Source organism: Hipposideros armiger, unplaced genomic scaffold, assembly GCF_001890085.2.
Source record: "Hipposideros armiger isolate ML-2016 unplaced genomic scaffold, ASM189008v1 scaffold_13, whole genome shotgun sequence".
NCBI lineage: Eukaryota > Metazoa > Chordata > Mammalia > Chiroptera > Hipposideridae > Hipposideros > Hipposideros armiger.
Genome location: NW_017731363.1, coordinates 6,427,732 through 6,453,776, shown reverse-complemented (window position 1 = coordinate 6,453,776; position 26,045 = coordinate 6,427,732). Strand labels below are relative to the sequence as shown.

Genomic DNA, 26,045 nt, shown 5'->3' with positions numbered 1-26,045 from the left:
TTTTTCTTAATAAACAGCTTAAAATCAATACCCCAAAAAGGCAGCTTCAGGGTGCTGCGTTTTGGTTCCCTTCAGGAGAATATTTAAACATATCTAAGATGAATAAACCTCAAGGAGGGAAAAGAAATGCAAGGAAATGTGTTACAAAGAGAAAAAACAAAATCCTGCTTCCTTTACATTTATACAGATTCTGTCTAGAGAAGGAAGTCCAACCTTATATAAACTCCAGGTCATTAACGTTAGACTTTTTTTCTGTGTTTGTTAATTTTTTTATAAAACTGTAACTCATATTCCAAGCCCATTTTGAGTAGCAAATAACATGCCCAATTTACAGATGAAAAAAACTGAGTCATTGAGAAGGTATTTTATTTGCATTCGGAGCAAGTCAGTGAAAGAGACAAGAATATGACACAACTCTCTGGCTGATGGAATAAAAGCAGAGCTACAGGTCTATGTATTTTTATCAAATTCAAGTTATGAGTTATTTTCCTTATGGCTATAATTTAGTTTATAATTTGTCATGCAAACATTACCGCCCTACAATTATATTAACGAATCATCTCTAATCATTTACAAGCACTCCTATGACACTCCTGGAAGGTGTACATTAATGATTGGATACTTGACACGTTCTTAGGCTGCTTTGGATCCTGTCAATATTTGCTGTCAAAAAACCCATTTAGGTTCTTGGTTTCTTAAGTGATGCCTTAAAGATGAAAAACCATCAAGTCAGTGAGTTAGTGGCTCATTTTTTAATGTGGCTTTTCTCTGACACCTATTCTGAAATGATTCATTTTGTGTGCCTCTTTCCAAGGCCACTCTCAAAGTGTAAGCCTGCAGTTTTAGTGCTGGTTTCGAGAATTTTAGAGTGACTAGAGCTAACTTTGGTCAAGTGAAAAGAGCTCTTTGGAGACTGGTTTGATAGAGTGAAAGGTCTGTCCCTAAGGTCAGGCAGCTTCCATTTGGAATCCTGGCTTGTCCTTGAACTGTTCGTGTGACCTTGAGCATATTATCTAATCTTGTCGAGGCTGTTCCTTCATAAGTAAAATGAAGATGATAGTCTGAACCTTAAAAGTTTGTTGTGAGGATGTAGGTATTGTGATGACTAGACTGAATCTTGGGGTTTTGTGGTGGATAAGGTAGTTTGTGGTGGATGGGGCAACTCAACTCTGCCACTCATTTGTTACACACATATTCATGAGCAAGCAAGCATAAAACTGTTCACACGGTCTGTCTGGACCTTGATGAAGCCTCAGCTCTTGTTCCCTTGAAGTGCTCCCAGTGACTGCCAACTCGCACAAAATGTTCACGTGAGGCAGGTGGGGATTCTGTCATCCTTAGCAGGCAGCAGCCAGCTGGAAATTCTCATTATCAATGACTGGAGACAGGACCATTTGGGGGTCACTCCTCGAGCTCTGTCTCTGAAGATGCAAGCTACAGGCACCAGATTCTTACACTCTCTTCAGCAGGATGGGGACTGTCACTAAAATATTTTAAGCAATCTATCTATCTTAACCACCTCTCATTTCATCAATAAAAGCTATTTCTAATACTCATTCCATCACTTCACTTATTTTTGACATTTCTTCAAATATCAAGGCCTCAAGTGTGGGTGGAGCTATGGTTAACAGAAGCACTTGATGTAGCAATCTTGGGAATGTGGTCATAGTGACATTTTATCACCTAACCACCGCCAGGAGGATGAACTCCCAATTAGAGCAATAGAGTTCCCCAGAGTTGCAGCTTAAACCAACCTTCACATATAAAATATCACACTGTCCATGCTAAAGTGTTTAAAATAAATCCTAGACATCTTAACAATAGGCAAAGTAAATATTTTAAATACATGTCAATACTCATCCACTTAGAGATGGTCTCTATCAATGGTTATTAGGTTGAATCCCCAAGTTCCAAGGAAGTGCTCGTGGTCCAGCAGATGGGGTCTGGACTGCCTACCACCTTAGTCCGAGCAGCTCCACCTCTACCTAGTTTGCATTTTAGATGTTCTCACAATACTTTACTTGAAGGAAGGTCTCCATGACTAAGAGGTTTGAAAACCATTGATGAAGCCTACCATTCATATTGCAGGTGGGGAAGATGAGATCCAGAGCAGTTGTCCCTTTTTCAAGTACAGGGAAGCTGTAGCAACTCACAGCATTCGGCTCTTTCCACCACCACAAGCAACCCATATACCATGGAGAGGCCACATGCATTGCTAAGATTAACCTCTGAGCAAGAAAAAGAGGTATTCCCATAGCATGTCCTTCACTGACCCATTATCCTGGATGACCTTTACATGTTCCTTTAGCAAAAACTACAACCTACTATAGAGCGTACACACTTGATTAAATGTGTTAGTTTAGCAATCAAGTATTTCAGAAATAATGTTAATTTGAATTCACCATTGCAAAGATGCCCTCTGTAGATGCTTAATAAATGGGTCAGGGTAGCAGTGATCTAATTAAACTTTTAACTGGTTAATCTTCTCTCAAATAGTCCCTTTATCACCTTTCCCTCGCTTTCATCCAAACTGTCTGTAGTAATGGAAATAGTGATTGGTTCAATAGAGATCATCTCCTGTGGGTCTTATTTACATTGTTTTGATATTATTTCAGGGTCTTAATGATATTTCATCTAATCGACGACATTGTCAATTATAAAACCCTATTATTTTATGTCCTGTTAAGAAATAAAACAAATGTGCCACTTGGAATGTTAGGATACCACTGCTTGTAAGACACATTCTGATTTCAGAGATATTAAAAGAGGTACATGTTGGAATTCATGAAGTATGTTACCATATTTGCCTCCCTATAAGACATATTTCCCCCCTTGTCTTACTCCCCCTCCTCCTCCCACTCTAAGCCGCCTGTATTTCCATTAAGCAAAGGAATACCATAGAAGGATCAGCCTTAGGTTTTCCGAAATGCTTCCCCCTAGAATTGTGCTGCACTTAAATTTTAGCATGTGTACATACTGATCAAAAATACTTCTTGGCTTCTTAGCCCTAGGAGTGGTGACGTACCTCTCTTTACACCCAACACAAACATTTTAGATCTGTTTCCTTTCTGTGGGATCAGCATTATTCTAGTAGGGAAAAAGGAGTTTTAAAGCCCCTAGGTGGAAAAAGTAACTTCCTGCTCTCAGGAGCAGAATACAGACCCGCCATGTTGCCTGAACATGGACACTGGATACTTCCTGTGTCTTGAGTTAAATGTTCCCCTGGCAACAGATTTCATATCAAGCAGTTCCAAATGGACCCTAACACACATCCTAATAATTTTGTTTGGTGTGGTACCAAAATTGTCCAAACTGTGTCACAAGGTAAAATATTTTACTCCCTCTGCTCAGGCATCATTTTCATCAAAGTGCAATTTCAACTTTTCAAGCCCACATATCCAATTACTCATAATGCAACATTTTATCTTAAGTGGCAAAAAATTATGTTCTACTTTAAAAAAGCTTTAATGCTTGTTTTATGTGAGTGATACTCCTGGTTGAAGATGTTTTTGGTCTGCACTAAACATTCTTGCCTTTTGATATCAGGTGAAATAGGGACAAAATTCAGATTACATACTCTCTTCCCCAAGTTCAAATTACTGTGTCAGTATATTCCTTGTATAATTTAATGTTTAGCATAGCTCATGTTTACTGGAAGGTATTTTTTTGTTAATTGTGGATGGATATTAGTATGTCATTTTAATCAAGGACGAGAATCTATGAACTGTAGTAGCAATGAACTTGACTTTCCAGCACTCTCCTTACACATTGGTGTGTTGGGAAGAAGGCAGAAGATTGTCAATTACAGAGACTTAAGGAAGTGCTGGAACAGCCTTTGGACATTATGGAAAAGAGGAGGCGGTTTAGGAGGTGTGATTGGCTTCCTCTGATGATAAATCTGAAGGAAACTGAAGGCGGACTAAGGTGTGGGATGGCTTCTGTAAATGCTGTCTCCTTCTTTCCTATCATTTTGTGTTCCTTCCTCATCCCAGAGAGAGGACAATATTAAGCACCACAGGAGGGTAACAGCTAGAACAAATTGTCTTCAAATCCTTCCATCCAATTGAAAATTGTGAAATCATTACACAGACCTACGGATGAGTACCAGAAACCTGTAACAAATGGAAGTCAAATTTTCCTTTGCATAGTTTTGTACTGTCATTACGCAATTTTCTGGAGGTACAAAGCTTTAAAGATGTACTTTTCAGATGCGTTTTTTTCTCACAACGATTACCGTCTCAGAGTGTCATTGCAATTTCTTACCTTTCTTGAGCTAAATCTACCCAGTTTTCTCTTTCAGGCAAATATCAATATCCCAATGGGAGCCTTTCGACCAGGAGCTGGGCAACCCCCCAGAAGAAAAGAATGTACTCCGGAAACGGAGGAGGTGAGAAAAACTTAGCTGGCAGAGCTCAGCACTGTCTTTCTTCTCCAAAAGCCTGACTAGAGTGGGGCAGAGGCAAGGTGAAGGCCGGCTCTCCAGGACAAGGGAGGGCACAAATGGATGTGGGTCAAGGAGTCATCACATAGCATATACATTCCTTTGTTTGTCTTGCTCAGTTAGACATGAATTTCCCTTCAGCTGAATTTAAATGTCTGACATAGTTATTTGAAGATGATGAGTTTAACATGTAGCATGTTGATTGATTGTGTGTGCCTGTGTGTGTTTGTGTGTGTGTGTGTGTGTGTGTGTGTGTGTGTGTGTGGTGGGGAGCACAGCCTCTCAGATGCTCTTGGTCCACAACAATCACTAGCTTGGTAAGTTTTCACACTGGAGCTTTTATTGAACTGAGCAGGATGTATTCAGTACAGCTTCTGGTGAGTGGTGAACCCTACTGGGAGCACAGGTAATAAGCACATTAAATTACTTGTGGATTCAAACAAAAATCCCCAATCTCTGGATATTTCCTTTGAAAAGAGGACTTTGCAAGGGAGTCCATCAATTTTTATATTTTTTCCTCTCTCTAATTCTTTACCTCTCCTCCATATTGAAATACCTGGTCTTCTAAAATGGAGGCTAAAATTAATAATGAGTACAATAAATAAAGTTCCCTCCCCAAATGTTTATATTTCTTCCCCAATTGTGACTTTTTTGATGAAACCTGGATGGTCTGATTCTGAGAAAAATATTAAGGTTTTCGAACATGTCATTAGCACAAGACAAGCAAAATGGAATTCAATAAAGCCACAAGATATAGCAAACTGTATTTTATCTTTTTAAAAAGGTAAAAGACTTTTTTCACTTTTCAGGTGACATTTTGGGTATTTGTCCCAACAGGACACCTGTCATCATTTCAAAGTTTCCTAATAAAACTTTGGTTGTCTGTCATCTAATCTTTTCTTGCCCATAAATAATTCTTGATATGGTCTTAAGTTAGTAGTACCAGTCTCCTATCAACAGAAAGATAATTTTTGAAAGGAGGAGATGGAGTATTTGAATGATATCAGTGGGCAATCAGTGGGAAGGGAGTGTGACTCTTTTTGTCACTAATGTAACTGATGTAACAATTGTGTTGGAGGCTTACATCTCCACTTCCCTCTGGTACAGATGGCCCTCTCCTCCACACGTGTCCCAGTTAGGGGTTTGGGGAAGCACTTTGCTCTCACTCCTGCCTTGTCCCCCAGTCTGATGGTTCCAGCACATTCTAAAACAGCCAAGAACTAATACAACCTGGTTTGTGAACTACTCTATGACCAGCCACATATACAAATGGCCAACCAATATTCTTTGCAGGATGGAAGGGAGTGAGGTATCTACAGAGACTCCAGGAGTGTTTCTGGAACTGAGCTACACCTTTCTCAGGAGGGTGGAGTTAGGGGTTGTATTCCCTTATTGTACAAGCAGAAATGATCCCTTGGGACTCATTCTTGGGGAGGGGTGGGATATAATGACTCAAGTTCTGGGCTGGATCTTAGAGTAGTTTTTCATGGAAACCATATTTAAGGAGAGCAGTTAGGCAGCTTGGCTTGGCTACAAGGTGGGTTAAATAGGATTTTGTGAACTCACTTGAGGCCCTAGCCACCTTTTGTGACAGTTTGAATGGGAAAACGGAATCTGAATTCCAAATAACATAGAGCCATACTTTTTATTATTATGCAGTTTGCAAACTTGGAATTGCTTATCCTCTTAGATTTTGAATTCATCACCTCGCCTTGCATTATGATAATCATTGGATAAAGCGGAGATCATAACATACCATCCCTGAATGGACAGGCCAGTAGCTCCTCATCTAGCACAGCCAGTAGCTCCTCCATCTCAATCTTGACACCATCTCAGATGTGAAGAAGAGGACGTACCTCAGCAGGAAGCAAGGATGAGCCTTTGGCCAGCTGCCAAGGCCTGTGAGCACTGGCTGGGTCTCCAAGCCTCCTATGGTCTCCGTGAGCCCTTTGCTCTGCTCACAGAGCTGGAGTGCACCCTCCATCCACTCTGCCCAGACAGAGCTTGGCATGTGTCCAACACAGGGGCCTTACAGCCAAATCCTAACAAGCACGGCTGGTCTTTTGTATAAGACAAGGCAGCTGCTCACTTGAAGTGATTTGAAGGGTATTGACAAGCCCCTACTCTGCCTTCCAAATGTCTCTTTTGACTGAAATTCCATCATTATTAAGCCACAGAATAGCACACTGGGATTTTCTGTTAATTATTGCCCTCTCCATCTGGTCCCTTTACAAGATACAAACACACAGTTAAATTCTGGTCCCAACACATCCTAGCTGTGTGGCTGTTCTGCTGCAGTTTCAACTGTAAAACAGGCATAATAATAGTACCAGGTTTATAGGTCATTGTGAGGATTAGTTAGTACATGTAACTTAAAATAGCTAACAGTGTAAGTGTTTGCTGTTATTATTACATCTTCAGTGTTTGAGCATTAACGAGCACATCAGACTGCACTGACCCACACAAAAGAGTTTAGGGGAAAACTCAATAGGGCATCTGGTCAAGAAGAGGGAGATGAAGGCCAGATAGCTGGAAAATGGTTCACCATTGAGCCAAATTTTACAAATACCCCGTCACCCCAAAGCAAACACATCCCTTGACAACAGCCATTCCTAAAACTGAGAATGGTTTGGGGCTGATAAGCCTCCTGTCCAGCTCTTTTTATCTAAACCAAAGAATGTCTTCCATGTCCATTCTTAATTCAAATATCTACTTACAAAAGAAAACAATGTACTTATTAGTCAAATGGGGCCATCTGGAACCCTGCTTGTCCATGCCTTGATTTATTATAATTCTTATAATAACAAATTCATAGAAGAAATGGAATCTGATTGCCATTATTTTTAAAAGATGAGAGAAGATTCAGTTAAGAATATGCACCTCCACTAACAACCCCCTTCCTGAGTCAATATCATTTTATCTACTTGTTAAATACACCTACTTATAATTTTCCACTACATGTGGCCTTACCAAATCAAGTGCTAAAAGTCTTACCTTGATAAAAAACAAAACAAAACAAAACAAAACAATGCATTGAGCTTTTAATACCTTGAAAAGAAAGTGACTAATAATAAATATTACCATCCTATATCTGTGTGTATTCACGTAATACATCTTTGCACATAGACACATAACTACACACATTGGCTTTATGTATTAAATGTGTCAATACAGCACATTTCGATATTACAAAGATAGCAAATGTGACTTACCTGGGAACTTAACGGAAGGAATTGGACATATTTTTCTCCTTCATGCTTCTTTATTAAGAGTCGCCCACCTAACAACCATGGGAGCGTTTATAAGTGAGAAAACATTTTTCATTTCAGTGCTACAGATATTAAAAAAACCTCAACACTTTATAGCCCTGTTTAAAATTTCTTTCCAAAAGCCTAGCAAAGAACAGTTTGGAAAATCTGGTTCTCCAAGTGGAGGTTTAGCAGTTTTAATTATTTGTTCTAAACCTTCACTTATAAATGATGAATGTGTGTACATGAAACGAAGCCAATACTATGGCTCTGTACATTGACCTGGGGAAACAACATTTTCCAGATATTTACAATAGGCACACTCCACATTCAATTACTTTATTGTTTTGTGTGACTGACACATTAGCTATTTTATCATCACTGTGCCAGGTTCAAAGAAAATGACTCTAGGAAAAACCATTAGCCCTTCGTAGAAGAATAGCACCTCAATATTTTATATTTCTACTCATCCCCTCAAATAAGCAATTTAAGACACATTTCTATAAAGAACAGGTCTACCAAGTATTTGGTTAAGAGTTTGGGAAGCTTCAACGCTTTGTTCCGTTTCCCTTTAGGGTCTAAACAATTTGAAAACTAGATGGAGGAGCCAGATGGGGGCACAACATCAGCTTTAATGCCTGTTACAGGGCTTCCTAGTTAGGCTGGCGACAAGTGTGGCCAGAGGGCTGGAACCTAAGGCAATCATGTGGTCTCTTACTCCTTTTTCCCGGAACTGTATTGGTTCAACCAGTTGTTGGCTAAACAGGTGGAGCTCTGCCAGTCTCACATTGGGACTGTGTTAGTCTGGGTTCTTCAAGAAGCAGACCCAAAGATGGGATTAGAAGTGCAAAGTATGTACTGGGGAAAACACTCCTAAGGAAAGTGGAAGGGTCATCGGATGGTGATACAGGGGAAGGAGAGTTGGACAGAGGGTTGGGTGGAAGCGTCTGAGACCTCAGTGATGTCCTAAGGAAACTTCTCAAGCCGAAGTCCCTTCCAGAGGAGTTCCATGTCTCCCAGGAATGGGCCCGCCTTAGGATCCTATGGCACTCAATCATTGGCCACTGAGCAGCCGTGGGAAGCATGACCTCAGTGTGGTGATGGGCGGGTTTCACGGTGTAGCAGCTGGGGCCATCATTCAATTACTCTCCCAGCAGGAAACTGATCTGAGAGGTGTGTTCTTGTGGCTGCCAGGGTGATCAAATGTTCCTCCAACACCTTCCTTCCAGAGCCAAAGAGAATATGCCTCTGACCTCTAGCAAATTTGAGGAATGAGCTAACAAAAACAACTTTCTTCTGTAGTAGTGAGTTGGAGTTCTAGGAGCCACACACACACACACACACACACACACACACACACAGCAACTGATCTTACTGTTTTACAGTCACTGTTGATATGTTTTTGGTGTACGTAAGACGGACATAGATTTGTCACTATTGTACATTCTCAGGGTTAATCAGATAAACAACAACAGACAAGTATGTGTGTGCACTTCTGTACTAGGCATTGGAGGAGCCACAAAAAAATAAAAGTACAGAATGTGGTCCTTCCCTAAAGCTACAAGACAAAAACACAAAAGAAAAGAAAATTAAAATACTTTTCAAAGAAGGAAGGGAGAGCTGGGCCTCCTCTGCCATTCCATCTTTTTTTTTTTTTTAAGATTTTATTGGGGAATGGGGGGAAGGGGAACAAAGTTGCTGTCGTTTTTTTGTTCTTCAGTCTAGTTGTGGAGGACGTTGCTTCACTGGCCCAAGTTGGCACCATCATTGCACTCTTCCCGGGCGAGGCAGATCAGTCGCCGGCTTCTGGACGGCCGCTCACGGCGGCTGCTGGCCGCTCACACTGGCTGCTGGCTACATACGGTATCCCATGGCAACCCACTGCAGCAGGGGACTGCAGCCTACGCCGTCGCCGGCGACTCATGGCATCCCAGCTCCAGGTTGAGCTGTTGTTCAGCATCTTAGCTGTAGAGGGCAGTGTCACTGGCCCTCATATGTGGGATCCGAACCGGGGCCCTCTAGCGTCCCAAGCCAGTTCTTAACCAACGCGCCACTCGGCCGGCCCTCTGCTATTCCATCTTATCACACCCATATTCAAAGAGGTTTTGCTTATGTCAATTTCAGTCTGTTTATGCTCCCCAGAGATGCCATTGGAACAAAGGCTGACAGCCACTGCACCCTCCGAAAACATTTGAAAACTGCTGGACTAAATAATTCTCAGAGCCATACACTAATAGTCTACAAATCTCTGCTCTTCAGGCATATTATGATTGTATGATACCAAATTAAATTTGTCTTGTAAGATTCTTGTCTTCAAAACATGAATCCTTCTAACTAGTGATAATTTTTATTAGTAATCAGACACTGAACAGTACTATAGTGTTTTCTAAGTCACGTGGAAATTACTTGTTTTCTTCTTCCAACTTTATTTCATATTCCTCTACAAACTTCAGGAGATCTTCTTGAAACTGAGCGTGTTTCAACAGCACAAGAAAAAGTCACTCTGCTGGAATTAGACTGTGACATTACTCTTGCTTTGATTTTTGTCTGGTTCATGTCCATGACCCAGAGAGACCAAATGTCTTTTGCAGTAAGCTGAATCTCTCTTCTTTCTTTCTTTTCTGTCTCTTCAGGGTGCTCCTCCCACCTCGGATGAGGAGAAGAAGCCAATTCCAGGAGCAAAGAAACTTCCAGGACCTGCGGTCAACCTATCGGAGATCCAGAATATTAAAAGTGAACTGAAATATGTCCCCAAAGCTGAACAGTAGTTGGAAGAATAAAGGTGAGTGAAAAACCATTTCCTTTGTCTCAAAAAAATCACTGTACAATGGTTTAAGGAAGCCTTCCACAGAAGGAGTCTGGAATTCCAGAAGTGTTTAAGTGTCTGGGCCTTCAATTTAGACCAGTATTTCTGGTGATGGTTTTCTGGTATATAAAGCTGAGCTTTGGAGCCTGTCTTATTCTGTATCCCGTCAGAGAGCCACTGAGGATGTTTGACAGCCATCCCCTTTCTGGCCGCCTTGGGGAAAGATAGGGCTGGGAGAGAAAAGATTCTTGAGAGGGGTCCTTGAAGAGCTTTTGATCTTGGGGGCCAGGGAGCCCTCCCTCATTCCATGCCACAGTTTCCCCACTTAGATGCCACAAAGAGTGATGACCTTTTCCTGATGGGAGGATCAGAGGAGCAAGGAGCTGAGGAGGTTTAGAAGTGTAAAGAGGGCAGAGACCAGGCGTTCAGGCTCTGAAACCAGTAATCCTTGTGTGTAAGGCAAACCAAGAGAATCCTGTAATGACTCTGGATGTGGATAAGGGATGGTTAGGCTCAAAACTATACCTGCTGCCCAAGGAGGCACTATAAGCAGTTCCTGTGAATTTATTTTCATTTTAATTGGATCAGGTCAATAAAGATCCCCTAGTGAGGGTTCAGCTTGGGCCTCCATCTGCAGACCTGACATCTGCAGACTGTTATGGGAATTCTGCCAGCAGGGGGCGTGTGGAATTGGCTCAAATCATCACTCTTTCTCCTATGATACAATGAGAGCAAATGTACTTTAGTCAACATTACTGGATCCCGCCGTGCACAGTCTATTCCATTTTTTTTTAAAGCAGAAGTTTAAGTTTAGAGGAGAGGAATCTATACTGGGAATGCAAAACAGGTATTTATCTGGCTGACTGTCCCTTCATTCGTTTGTTCACTCATCCACTCACTCATTAATTCAATCAATATTTATTGATCATCTGCTATGTGCCAAACACTAGAAACATTAATCATTTACCATGTGCCAGATACTGTGTGAAGAGCATTATAGCCATTGTTTTTGTTAAGCCTCATGATACCCAATTATTGCCCCCATTCTTGAGATGAGTCTTATAGAGGCTGATTTCCCCAATCTATCATGCATCCTAAAAAGGAGGTCTGACTTCAAAGTTAGTACTGTCCCCTACTTGTTATACTGTTTCACTCCTTCCCACTGTACCTTACCGAAGGATTGCATGCTCCCTGTGGGTGTTAGGGTGAGATCTTCTGACCACGTAGATGGTGGAGGCAAGCAGATCAGTGGGGCCTTCCTATGTCTTCTCCTGTAGACATAACGAAGAATAGAATGTCCTGTGAGACAACCCCATGAGCAATGGCAGTGTTACTTGTGTCATGCTTATGCTGACTTACTAGAACATTTGCAAGTTAGTGCTACCAAAAAAGATTTCTTTATAGTGCAGAGAAATAGAGGAGCTGTTTTGAGTTAAAATAACAGAAGAGTATCTAGTGTTTTCAACACAGTTGTGTAAAAGAAAAAAGGAATAAGAATAAAACACAGTGAATTTTATGATCACAGAATGAATCCCAGGAAGCTGGATGGGGAAAAAGTGACATCAGCTGGAACCGACCTGAAGCATGGTACACACGCTTGCTCTTATTTATGACAGACTGCAACCAATTGATGACTGGGAATCATTACACGCAGTCTTGCTTGTGTTGCCAAGCTGAGCTGAAATATTCCAATATATTTGGGAGGAAGCTGCAGAACTTTCTTCTGAGAAAGCCCAGAGAAGGGAAATTAACTTTTTGTAATATTTATTATTATCACCCAACCAAGGCTGTTCAGTTAGACACATTAATTTTTAATGTAAACTTTAAAGGGTTTTGCTTTTATGAAATCCATGTCGACCTAAATTTAACCCCAGTTCCAGTTTCAGAAGAAATTGGTTTTGAAGATTCAAAGGAATGCTGTTTTAAAATTAGCTCCAAGATGATCTTGCAGTGTTATCTGGCAGCGAGGTTGGTTTCATAGCCTTGGATCTATAGTTACAGTAATGGGGAACAATCTCAGCTCAATAAAATATCGGAAAGGTACCAGAGTAACCAGAACAAATTTTTTGTTACTTGATTTTCTCAGAGAGGACTTCAATGATTCATCTATTCAACAAATTTAATAATGTAAAACCACTCAGAGAGGCCGATTAGTCCTTATTCTACAGGAATGTGAAAACCTAAGTTGTCAGGGTAATTGATCTGAATTCCAAATGAGTTCCGTCATTGTTTTAAGCCAAGGAATGATCTTTGTTTCTTGTAGAAGAGGTATTAAGCTGGTTTGCTTTTGACTCATCAATACCTCTCCTGAAAATATGTCAGATTTTGAGACTTACATGGTCATGGTTTGTGGTCACAGAGGGAGAGCATTGCTTAACATTGATTGATTCAGTGGACTCATAAGCAATACATACCCTGAAGCAGCCATCCTTTAGCCCCTCATTGGTTGATTTCCTCCTTCTTAGGCTACCACTTTGTCACCTATCATCACCATGTATTGTTCAATGATTTGATCAAACGGATCATTCATTGTTTGAAGATTGAGTGAATAAGTCCATTGTGAAAACCACAAGACTCAAAGTCCACACTGTAACTATTACAGTACTTTAGACAAATAAGATGGAGAAGCATCTTCTATCTGAGATTAGCACCTCTTTTTAAGTGAGATTTTAGATTATTTCCATGCTCTGTGTCATGGCTTGAATTGTTTGTGGAAATCAATTAAAAATAGTCCAGGCCAAGAATCAGAAAGGCCAATGACTAGCCAGTTAGGGATCAGGAATCATGGCCTGTGGCAAAGGACTTAGGGTCTGGATCCAATCAGGAACCAAAACCAGGGAACATGGAGACACTAGAAAATGAGTCAAGACCAAGAGACACAGGAGTTCCCAAATGGGGCCCTGATCCAGGCTGAAACAGACACAGGGCAGGAAAGGGAGGGTGTTCAGCCACATAACTCTCAGGATTCTCCTGGCTGTGATTTAAGGTGCCCAGGTGGCGATCTAAGCAGATGCAGGAGCCAGATGAAGAGACAGGACCAGTGGCAATGTCTGAAAACCAAGAGCCCTGACACGCTCCCATACCTGCTGTTTGTTGCATGACCAGGAATCCCTCATGTCCACCATCAGAAGCCACTGTCAACTTGTTTGCTTGTAGCTGAAGTAGATGCCACCTCAGACTTCATGGACAGAGGTCTGGGGAACCTGGAGAAGGGTTGGTGTCCAGTAGGCTCTGTGTCCATTTCTGCTCTCTCCCAACCCTCAGATGAGACAACAAGTGCCTAGTAAACAGCCTTTGTAACTATCCTTTATACCATGGGCCTTTTATTCGTTCTGTGCTAAGATATACAGAAGTCAAACTTGGTCTCTGCTCTCAGGATACTTAAGTCTTGGTGAAAAGATAAAATAAAATACTTCAAAAGGCAGATAACAACTCAAGAATTAGATAGCAGCTCAGTGATTCAAGACATTCCACAGCTGTTTATGACCCACTACCACGTAGGCAGTTGAGATAACCGATGCTATGACTTATGAGAGGAGGAATTCATGATGGTTTGGGGTTAGGGATAATTTAAAGGAGATGGTGGGAATGGAATGGTTTAAACAGAGGCTCAGAGATAGCCTCTGGGCATATGGAACATCCAGAGCATCATAAATGGACCAGCCTGGTGAGATGAAACAATTGCTCTAGGGCAATACTTAGACTTTTGGGGCAGAGCAAAACAAGATGCCACAACCCACCCACACTATCTCTTCTCTTTTTCCAGTAGTAAAATAACTTGGTGATGATAAAAAATTGAAGAGGAACAAAATAAACATCAAAGTGGTAGGAAAGCAGCAATTACAGGAGAAATGATTAACAAAGGTAAACCCTAAGAACAATTCTACAATTATGTTACTGAACACAAAGATAGCAGCACTTGAAAGCACTAGAAAGAAACTGTCATTTTGAAGTTGTAAGAATTCCTCCTCTCTGTGTCAGACATCGCAGCATAGCCAAATGTATGGCAGCCAGATTTCATGATCATGTACTAAATCAGGGTTTCAGAAAAATGCAAAATTTTAGTGATTCTTAATCATTTACTTAGTAGCTTTTGGCCATTTATAAAAGTGAAAATCTATAGAATTAATTCCCATTTGCCTTTAAGAACTGAGGAAAGCACTTGCATTTTTGCATTAGGAATTCTTTTGAGGATACCCCGTGGGTGTTGGAACACACTTTGAGAAACATTGCTGCAGGGCAATAAGTGAGAATGAGTTGGAATGATCTGCAACTCCTGTGTACCCATACGCAGCCGCATGACCCCAAGTAGTCTCTATCCCATACCCTATATCTGCCAACCCGCCTTGAAGCTGGATTTTGTAGATTTGAAAAGAACCATTATAACGCCCTATTGTAGGAGGTGTGCTTTCACCCTTGGGCACTCTGCTCCACCAGTGGCATCTTCTGTTTATGCTGTCACAATACTTACAAAAGTGATATATTGTTTTTCTTCTTTATATCTTCTTTATGATGCCAGGATATAGCTCCTTAAAGGCTGGGGTATATCTTGAGCACAGAAGGCATGCATGTAGAATGTTACTGGTGCCCTGATCACAGCAAGTCTGCTGTCCTCTTGGCATATGTTCTTGTAAACTTTCCAAGTCTTTGTATTCTTAGGGAGATTACTACTTAAAAGTAAGACTAGCTTTTCTTTCAAGAGTTGAAGGTAAACTTGTTGACCATGACCAGTAAAGGGCTCAGAAGTTTGACTTTAATTCATTGATAATAATTTTACTCTTCTGGGAAACTAAAAAATTAGGGAAAATATCAAGTTTGGTTTATATTCCACAAAGGGGAGAAAAACATGTAAATATTTAATTTTCAAGAATTCTTTTTTTAAAAGATTTTTATTGGGGAATTGGGGTGATGGGAACAGTGCTGGGGAATTGGGGGAAGGGGAACAGACAAGTTGATGTCGTTTTGTTCTTCAGTCTAGTTGTGGAGGACATTGCTTCACTGGCCCAAGTTGGCACCATCATTGCACTCTTCCTGGGCGAGGTAGATCAGTCACCGGCTTCTGGACAGCTGCTCACTGCGGCTGCTGGCCACTCATGCTGGCTGCTGGCGACACATGGTAGCCCATGGCAACCCACCACAGCAGGGGCTGCAGCTTATGCCGTCGCCGGCAACTCATGGCAGCCCAGCTCCAGGTTGAGCTGCTGTTCAGCATCTTAGCTGTGGAGGGCAGTGTCACTGGCCCTCATATGTGGGATCCGAACTGGGGCCATCTGGCATCCCAAGCCAGTTCCCAACCATTGCGCCACTCGGCCGGCCCAAGAATTCTTTGATTTTATTTTTCAAAGAACATTTATGTCCAGGTAAGATATTTACCAACCAGTCATCCAGAGAGATTCCATCTCTGATGGAAGAGAACATAAAGTGCTCGTTACTCTTGAATGTTAAGCTTTACACATCATGGTCATTCCTGCTGATTCAAGGGATAATTTTGAGAGTATTGGCAGGAGGGAAAATTGATGTACCTAGACACGTGATGAAAAGTACACTCAGTACCTAACAACAGACTCCCAAAATACATGAAACAAACTGACAGAATTGGAGGGAGAAATAGACAGTTCAACAATAACAGGAGACTTCAATACCCCACCTTCAACAATGGCTAGAACTAGACAGAAGATCAAGGAAATTGTCTCAATCTGTTTGGGCTGCTAAAACAGAATACCATAGACTGGGTGGCTTATAAAGAACAGAAATATATTTCTCACAGTCTGGAGACTAGAAGTCTAAGATCAAGGTACTGTCATATTTGGTGTCTGGTGAGAACCCGCTTCCTGGTTCATAGAAAGCCATCTTCTCACTGTCTCCTCACATCATAGAAGTGGCAAGGAAGCTTTCTGGGGTCCTTTTATAAAGGCACTAATCCCATTAATAAGGGCTCTCCCCTCATGACTTAGCCACCTCCCAAAAGCCCCTCTTCTAAATACCATAACATTGGGGGTTAGGTTTCAAAATAGGAATTTTTAGGGGACGTAAACTTCCAGTCTAGAGCAGAAATAGAAGACTTGAAAAACACTATTAACCAACTAGACATAACTGACATCTACAGAACATTCCACCCAACAACAGCAGAATACACATTCTTCTCAAGTGCATATGTCGCTTTGTCCAGGACAGGCCACATGTTAGGCCATAAAGCAAGTCTCAATAAATTTCAAAGGTTTGAAATCATGCAAAGTATGTTTTGGGACTACAATGGAATGAAATGAGAAGTTAATAACAGAAGGAAGTTTGGGAAATTCACAAGTTGTGGAACTTAACACACTACTGAATAACCAATGAATCAAAGAAGAAATCACATGGGAAATTAGAAAATACTTTGAGATGAATGTAAACGAACATACAACATACCAAAACATGTGGGCTGCAGCAACAACAGTGCTTAGAGGGAAGTCTATAGTTGTAAATGCCTCTATTAAAAAGAAGAAAGATCTCAAATCAATAACCAACCACTCAATTCAATATTAGCAGCTCCATATTTGGGAAATATACCCTTGATCATTTTAGAGTAAACATAATCCATATCTACATAGATGGCAGATGATTAAATTGATGTGTGAATGGGAAGTATCCCTTTCAAATGGTAAAATACAGTAAGTTTAAAAAACCTACTTATATAAACACTATAACAATGTAACAGGACCTGGCAAATTGAAAGTAATCACCTGTAAGATCACCATTTTAGCATAATACTTACTTAGATAGCTTCCCTTTGAGTCTTTTCCTTTGGCTTTACATATGGGATGCAATACAACGAAGTTGCTAACAATATGGGATTTGGGGTCATGAAGATTTGTTCCCGTTACCTTTGCAACTTTGAGCTCTATGTCTCTATTTCCTTGTTTCACAAAAAGCAGAAAATGGCGTCTCTCTCATAGGGTACTTGTGAAGGATTAGGGAGATATATTTTAAAAATTATATCCAGGCACAGCTGCCGGGATGGGGTAAATACTCAGTAAATGGGAAGAGGTTCTCCTTTTACGTTTTTCTTACATACTGTCATTCATAGCACTTGTATGGTTTTGTGTCTTTTCCATTTTATATTTTCTCATAAGAGTATTATTATTATTATTTTTTTGTTTTTAGCTGAGCCATCCTGCCACCTGTTGGCAGCTCAGTGGCTGCTCAGCTCGGGCCGGGACTCAAACCGCTGTTGCTCAGAGCTCGCACTCTTGAGCGAGCTCTTAACCAACTGAGCCACTCGGCCGGCCCTCATAAGAGTATTCTTATGTTGCTTTGCAGCCTTCAGAATTAAGATGATTTCTTTCTCATAGTCTTTGATTTATCATGATTTCATAACCTTTTCCCTCCACCAGAAGACTGAGGGCATATTTATTGTTTTATGTGGAACTAAACTTGAAAAAAATCCTAACAACTTCTCTAAATGTGTTCTCCGGTTTCCTGGATTTTTTTTTTTGTCCTCAGTTTTGAAATGTTCCCTGCTTTGGCCCAATTACAGAAGCTCTATTCACCTTTTTCGAAGGAAATGTTTTTATGCTGAGATTTTTTTTCACTGTCTATGAAGTCATATTTCTTTTGATTTGTGGTGCTTTTTTTTCCCCCTGCTCCCCACTTGGTTAGGATAAAGATGGGTTCTGCAGTGGCTCTGAACTGCATCAAGGTTTTATTAATTTGTTTTCCTGCCTGGCAAAGTTATTGTTCTAGGCCCTGGTTAGAGCCTGTGTGGGCATAAAGTACTCTTGAGGGTGACTGTGAGGGGCCTTCAAGCTGATTGTGGCAGTTGCTTTAAGAGCCTCTTTACAGTAAACACACAGATGCTACCTGGATGGTTTCTATTAAAACAAAGATCCTGGAGGGTTGGGGGTGGGGGATGGAATGGGTGAGAGAGCTTTCAGGGAGTTCTCCTGGTCAGTAAGACCAGGGAAGAACTTCTGCTCCAGCCAGCTTCGTAGAGGCTAAGGTGACTCAGGACCCCAGTCTATAGAAACTTGTACACTGGCAAGTAGATTTCCATGGGCTAAAGGACACTTACAGCTGGCACTTGCCCTGCTCCCAATGCAATGGAACTCATTACCCTATCTCAGTGGTTGGCAGGGGAGGGGGGCAATGTCTGTAGACAGTTTGGACAGTTCAATTTGTCACAACTGGGGGGAGGTATGGGGTGCTACTGTCACCTAGTGGGGAGACACCAGGGATGCTAGTAAATGTCCCACAATGCCCGGGACAGCCCCCCACAACAAACAATTATTCAGTCATAAATGTTAGTAGTGCTCAGTAAGTAACCCTGATTGATCTACTTGAAAGTTTGATATCAGGACTAACTTGTTGCAAACTTTCCTTTCCAAGGAATCGATGCATTGCATTTTAAAGAAATTAAAACATTAATAAAAAGAGAACAGTAGTTAATTGCCAAATATTTATAATCTCTTCACAGTAAGCAGAGACCTAGGAATAAATCACTCTTACATATGATTCTCTTGTCAGTTGGTAAACTAAATATATTTATGGAATATGGTGTATATGGAATATTCCTAAGTTATACTATGAGGCCTTAAATGCAACTATTTTTTTTAAAGATTTTTTTATTGGGGAATTGGGGGGATGGGAACAGTGCTGGGGAATTGGGGAAAGGGGAACAGACAAGTTGTTGTCGTTTTGTTCTTCAATCTAGTTGTGGAGGACGTTGCTTCACTGGCCCAAGTTGGCACCATCATTGCGCTCTTCTCTGGCGAGGCAGATCAGTCGCCGGCTTCTGGACGGCTGCTCACTGCGGCTGCTGGCCGCTCACGCTGGCTGCTGGCCACACACGGTAGCCCATGGCAACCTGCTGCAGCAGGGGCTGCAGCCTATGCCGTTGCCGGCAACTCATGGCAGCCCAGCTCCAGGTTGAGCTGTTGTTCAGCATCTTAGCTGTAGAGGGCAGTGTCACTGGCCCTCATATGTGGGATCCGAACCGGGGCCCTCTGGCATCCCAAGCGAGTTCTTAACCATCGCGCCACTCGGCCGGCCCTGCAACTATTTTTTATAGGTTAGTTTTTTCATCTCAAATGTATCAGAAAGCAGTAGGTTATCTTGGCAGCTCATAAGGCTTTTAAAAACATTAATGTCAAGCATTACTAATCATCAGCACCAACATCAATGTCATCATTTTTATTGTCATCATTAGCATTACCATTTAGTATATGCTCACGATATGCCTGACACCTCATCTTGTGTTTCATATACTTTATTTCATGGACTTCTTGTGCTGACTGCATGGGGCATATACTATGATGCCCATTTCATTTATGGGGGAAAGAAGGCAAAGAAAGTTTATGTAACTTGACCAAGGTCACCCAGCTCGTAAGTCGCAGAAGTGAGATGCAAACCATCATATGTCATACTCCACAGCCAGTCCTTTCAATCATTATCCCCCACTGCATTCTTAGAAAATGTTCTTTTAGTTGTAGTCTTCTAGGTTTTGCAAATATCTCACTGTTAGGTCAGAGTAAAATAAGCAAAGGCTAAAGAGACTGCAGAAACTGTCACCTCCACTAAGAGGTGATATCACAGCTGTGACACGTTGGTTCATTCATTCAGTCATTCATTCAGGTATGCATTCATTCATTTATTAAATGAGCATTGATTAAGCATAAAGCATGCACCAGGTGCCGAGGATGTCAGCTTTGGGGATACACACATGAATCAGACAGAGTGTCTACCCGGGTTCAGTTGAATGGGCAGCACATCATATGGAATCACAAATAATTTGCTCTTTTTAAAGGTCTTGAAAAAAAGGAAGCGTTAATGTCTGTAAATGTCAGAGAAAGGATGAAAGAGAGAGAGAAAGAGAGAGAAAGAGAGAGAGAGAGAGAGAGAGAGAGAGAGAGAGAGAGAGAGACTGAGAGAAAGACAAAGGAAGAGAAGAAACGGAAGGAAGGCGGGGAGAGGAGAGGGGACAGAACAGCAGCGATTGTGGCAGCACTGGGGGTGACAGGGACCTGGCCCGCGGCTGAAAGAACTGCAGCAAATGAACGCCAGGCCTCTGCAGAGGCTGCCTTTGCTCCCTGGGATGAGCGGGATGAGCGAGGGCTTGGCTGGCAGCTCTGTGTCATCATGAGACAGCCGTCTCCTACCCATGAAGCCTTTTCTCTCATTCCCGCTCACGCTGTGTGCAGCCCACGCAGCAACCCAGGGAAGTGAATTCCGGGCTGTCTAATCAGGCTTGACGGCATCGTGACAACGCTGCTCCTTTGAACTCCCTCCGCACGTTGTGGCATTTGAGAAGGAGAAGGAATCACGAGGAGCAAATCGAGACTTGCACATTTCACTTGTACTCCCTCGCCGCCGCTCCCTGCCCATGAATTGATCATCCCACACCCTCTGTTTTAGGGCTTTATGCAGATGGCGAGGTGGTGGCTGCTTTAATCCCAGGCAGGGCTGGTCAATTGGCTTCTCACCGAGGGAAATTTCTATTAAGCAGTCGACAGATTGCAGTCGCTTTTGTCCAGGCAGGTGGCACAAAGGCTGCTCCGAATGATGCATCTTGTCTGCTGAAAAAACAGCAGAAAGCAAGCGTGGCCTACAGCCCAAGTCATTGGGTGCCTTCTGTAGAAGGGACAGTGACACTTCCTTCCACCCCAGACCTGCCCTGACATGCAGCAGGCACAGCTGAATCCTTAACAAGCAATATACATTTTACTGCCCAGACCTTGCCTGACTCCCAATTTTGGATACAAATAATAGGAATCATGGCTGCTCTTTAGTTCCAGAGGCAACAATTAATTGCTGAAAAGTTACCAAACTGGTTTATTAAATTCTGAGTGTTCAAACATCCATTTATTCAGCCTCACTTAATTTTCATTTCCTAATCATTTTGTACACGGGCTGCTTGGAATTTACCTTGGCTGAATTAATCTTTTTCTTTATAATGCAAGTTCACAGCATGAACTAAATTTGAATGGGAAGGATTAAAGTGCTGGAATGAATTCACTCATTTAGTAAGTGAACATCTGCGCACTCACTACGTGCCAGGCCCTATGACATTAGAGGTAGGCAATACAAGACAACCCCCTCCAGGAATTCACAGTCTAACAGTGAGGATATGAGAGGGGATTTTAGCACATATGGTGGCAGCAGGAATTAAGGAAGAAGATACAGACTTTGAACATAGGTGATGAAGACTCCAGACAGGATGCTGGCAAACAGATATTCTACTGAAAGAAGGTTGAAGAGCATACACTTTTGAGGTGATTCAGGCATAGGTTTATGTCCTGGCTTTGCTATTCCCTTGATCTGTGATTCAGCATAATTGCTGTTTCTTTTTCTGAAACATGAGAAAAATACCTACCTCCCGGGGACGATTTTGCTCCCCACCCTAAGGGATGTTTGGAGACATTTTTGGTTGTCACACCTCAGGGTGGGTACTATTGGCATTGAGTGGGTAGAAGCCAGGGATGCTGCTAATCATTCCACAATGCACCGGACAGGGTCCACAAGAAACGTCGATAGTGCTGAGGTTGAGAAACACCAAAGTACACAGTGTGTATAAAGTCCTCAGCACAGTGAGCGATTATTATTACTAATGATAGCATGTTACCATCGGAAGGAACTTAATTTACCACACTGGACACTGGACGTGCTGGATACAGTGGGACACACCTGCGCTCCACTTCTAGGCATGTCATGTAGTAATTCTGTATCCTTGGACAAGTTCCTGACCAGTCTGAGCCACATACATAAATAGGAACGATAATACTAATCCTGAGAGGGAACTGTAAAGACAGTGAGTTGACTCAGATGTGGCACCTGGCATGAACTGACATCTAGAAAGTGCTCAGTTCCTTTGTTGTCACCACAACTTGCTGATGCCCTCTCCCCTCTGCCCCTTTCTTCCAAGGGCAGCGGTAGGTTGGTTGGTTTTTAAAGGAAATAGTCGCTAAAGAGCAGCTCAGCACATTTCCCCAGGGAATATGAAAAAACTCTCTGAAAATGAGAACCCACTTATTGTCTGTGACTAATATGAGTTCACTGAAGCTCTTGTAAGCATCTGGGAGGATCTCTTGGTCCTTCTCGGTCACCACCTACTTTGAATCCTTTAAGCTTGAGCCAGCTCCTGAGATGATGTCTAACCTGCAAGTAACCTCTTTGTCCTGGAGGAGGCACTGCAGTCCCATTTTTCAAACCAGCAGCTACTGTTTCCAAAGAAAATTGGTTTAAGGAACATTTGGAGCTGCCATTCTCTTCCTAGCAAGGAAAAGTGAAACAAGGCATTTCGGACACCATTTTTCTGAGCATTTCGAGTGGGCCTGATGGCCAAAAAGAGGCATGTCATCTTTTTAGTAATCTTTTGTACACAGGCTAAGTACTATTAGAGTCTGGTCCGGAAACTAGAACAAGGTGCATGTCAATCTAAACCTGTAGAAGTGCTCTGGGTGTCTTCTGTATGACATCCTGTCCTGTCTTATGCCCCATTTACATCCAATTTCCATTTATTATTACTCTCCAGAAGTGTTTTCTCCTTCCTTCTGATGTTACCTAATTTGATAAGTAATGTCTACTTTTCAATAAGAGTTAAAACAGGTACGTAATCAGTAATCAACTCGTACAGGTGCCAAAGAACATGGTGGCTTGGAGGCTTTGTGTAATGGCCATTTAAGGGGACGTTGTGAGCATGGCCATAAGGAGACAGAGGCTTATTTGGAATTTTGTGGCAAAAACTACATCATATATTTTAACTAGAGGCTAATAGTAGCAATAATATTAACAAGGCCTTGCACTCGATTTTAGGAATTCCAAAATACTGCGTTCATTCTCTCTTTTGAGGCGCAAATAGTTCTCTGAGACAGGGCAGGAATTGAATTAGCAGTTCATTCTTACATGACTCCAACTTCACATAGGGTGGAGGATGGTGAGATGTATCATCTTCCTCCAGAGAAAGTTCATTTTAAAGACTAATTATTAATTAAGCCTAGTTAAGTCAATTTGTAGAAAATAGGTGTGATATCTTTTAATCAGAAAAGTAGGATCACCATGCAGCCTGCAGTGGTGCCAAGGCGGGGTTAGTTACAGCCTGTGCCATGGGCCAGAACTGAACAGATAATGTCTCTGCTTATACCCAGAAGGACTTTCCTCACTGACATAGAAAGATAGCTAGGAGTAATCTACCCACTTCTATCTGTAGCTATATTTCAAAGGAAATGTACTATCGCAATTTTCATCTCTATTTACTGTTTCCTTGCTGCCTAATTAAAAAAATCATATTGTGTCCTTTATACACATGTAAATATACAACACACACACACATGCATGGATTTGAAAATCAGGCTGAAATGTCTTAATTTCAGAAAAACCAGGAAGCAAACAAATGGGCCCGCAGAAACCTTCACTTTAAGATGCCCCCAAATCTTCACCCTAAAGGTCAATTCTTCTGGAAAGCTCTCCATTGTCACCAACAGCCAAGTAATGGCGTCCCAGACTCCGTGCAGAATCACATATGAAGTTTAGTACTGGTTATCTCTAGGGGGAGAGGGAGCCTGGGAGTCATCCTGAGTGAAATGCAGTCCAATTACAGGCCAATTATAGACCTGCTGCCACTGCCAGGAGCCGGCTACCCACCAACTGAGCTGGTCTCGGAGACCCTGGGTGGGTAGGGACACCCAGTGCGTGGGAAGAAGAGCTCGTGGCCCAGATAAGACAAAACAGCTGATAATGCCTGGAGACCAGCATAGGGAGCAAATGCAACTGTATTGGAATGACCCCTGAACCTCCTCACCTTCTCAGTGCCATCCCTTCATAACTGACTCCAGGTTCAGTTTTCCCTCCTGGGTGGCACCGTTTCCCATTAGGTGATCAAATCATGAAATGCCAAACAGGTGTTAGGCAGGGCTTTGCTCCTGTACTTGGGGTCAATCTGCTGCAATCTTGCAGTCTTGGCCACCTAGGAACACAGTGCCTGGATACCCACATCACCACCGACAACCTCACTGAACATGTACGAGTTCAAGTGCCAAGAAACTTGAGGTAGAAACTTGAGTTAGGTAAAAAATAAAGCTATCTCTATTAAACATCAAAACAATTTGTGAAGTCTGGCCAGCACTTCCGACCAAACGAGTTCATTTCAAGCCCACATTCCAGCATCCGACAGTGTAGTCATTCCTCCAGGCTGGCTTTGCATGCCTGATCTGTCAATTTGAGAAGCAAGCTCATCTCTCTCTTTAACTGAGATCTTGAGGGGAGTGGGGGCAGCACCAAGGACAGCATGCTGTGGAAACTCTTTTTTTTTTTAAGATTTTTTATTGGGGAATTGGGGGGATGGGAACAGTGCTGGGGAATTGGGGGAAGGGGAACAGACAAGTTGCTGTCATTTTGTTCTTCAGTCTAGTTGTGGAGGACGGTGCTTCACTGGCCCAAGTTGGCACCATCACTGAGCTCTTCCTGGGCGAGGCAGATCAGTCGCCGGCTTCTGGACGGCCACTCACTGCGGCTGCTGGCCACTCACACTGGCTGCTGGCTACACATGGTAGCCCATGGCAACCCACTGCCACAGGGGCTGCAGCCTACGCCGTCGCTGGTGACTCACGGGCAGCCCAGCTCCAGGTTGAGCTGTCGTTCAGCATCTTAGCTGTAGAGGGCAGTGTCACTGGCCCTCATATGTGGGATCCGAACCGGGGCCCTCTGGCGTCCCAAGCCAGTTCTTAACCATCGCGCCACTGGCCGGCCTGGAAACTCTTTAGATTGGCTTAGAACAGTGATTCTCAAACTTTCTTGTGCACCAGCGTCACCTGGAGGGCTTCCTGACACTTAGATTTCTGGGCCCCATGTCCACAGTTTCAGATTCAGTAGGTCTGGAGTGGGCCCTCGAATGTGCATTTCTGACAAGTTCCCAGGGGCTGCAGCTGCTGTTTCGGGGCCACACTTTGAGAACCACTGACCTAGAACCACCAATCTAGATTGTTTAGGTCTGGACATTCAAAATTCCCTAACTACCCCATCACCTGGTCCATAGTTTTATAGCTACTATCCAAAGGTATAGTGAGTAATTTGGTCAAATTTCTTTGCTGAAATTCAGATATCTGAAGCATGAATGTAACAACAATCATTAATGCTTATAATACTGCTTCCAAGGGTGAGGCACTGTCCCAATCACTTTACCTTGTGATACTTAAATGAATTAGTATACTTAAGAGTTCCATTTTACAGGTGAGATAACTGAGGCACAGAAAAGTCATGTGACTTCCCCCAAGGTGGCACAACTAGGCAGTGGGGCACCCAGGATTCAAATGCAGGCTGTTTGCCTCTTAACCATTCCCCTAGGCTGACTCTCCATGTGGCAGGTAGGAAAAGCTTCATGGGGGTGAAATGTGCTGTGTAAATTATGAGGACAATCCTAATAGAACAGATGAGGAATTCTTCCAATGACATAAACTTACCTAGCAGTCAATTAAACTCACTGATACAACATTTCTGTAACTGTTGATTAAGTTCTGACACTGCTACAGTCCAAGAGTTGGAAAACCAGGGCCCAAAGGCCAAATTCAGCTTACCACCTGGT

The 26,045-nt window shown here is 42.3% G+C and overlaps 1 protein-coding gene across 2 annotated transcripts in view; it reads left to right on the top strand.

Moving 5' to 3' along the window:
* Positions 1 to 26,045, top strand: part of SMPX (small muscle protein X-linked) — a 53,563-nt gene that overhangs the window by 12,882 nt on the left and 14,636 nt on the right. For both annotated transcript variants that reach the window (XM_019665985.1, XM_019665986.1), the window contains exons 3-4: positions 4,301 to 4,387; positions 10,323 to 10,471. In XM_019665985.1, coding sequence (XP_019521530.1) covers positions 4,301 to 4,387; positions 10,323 to 10,457 — 222 coding nt within the window. In that variant the 3' untranslated portion in view covers positions 10,458 to 10,471. The remainder of the gene's footprint in view (positions 1 to 4,300; positions 4,388 to 10,322; positions 10,472 to 26,045) is intronic.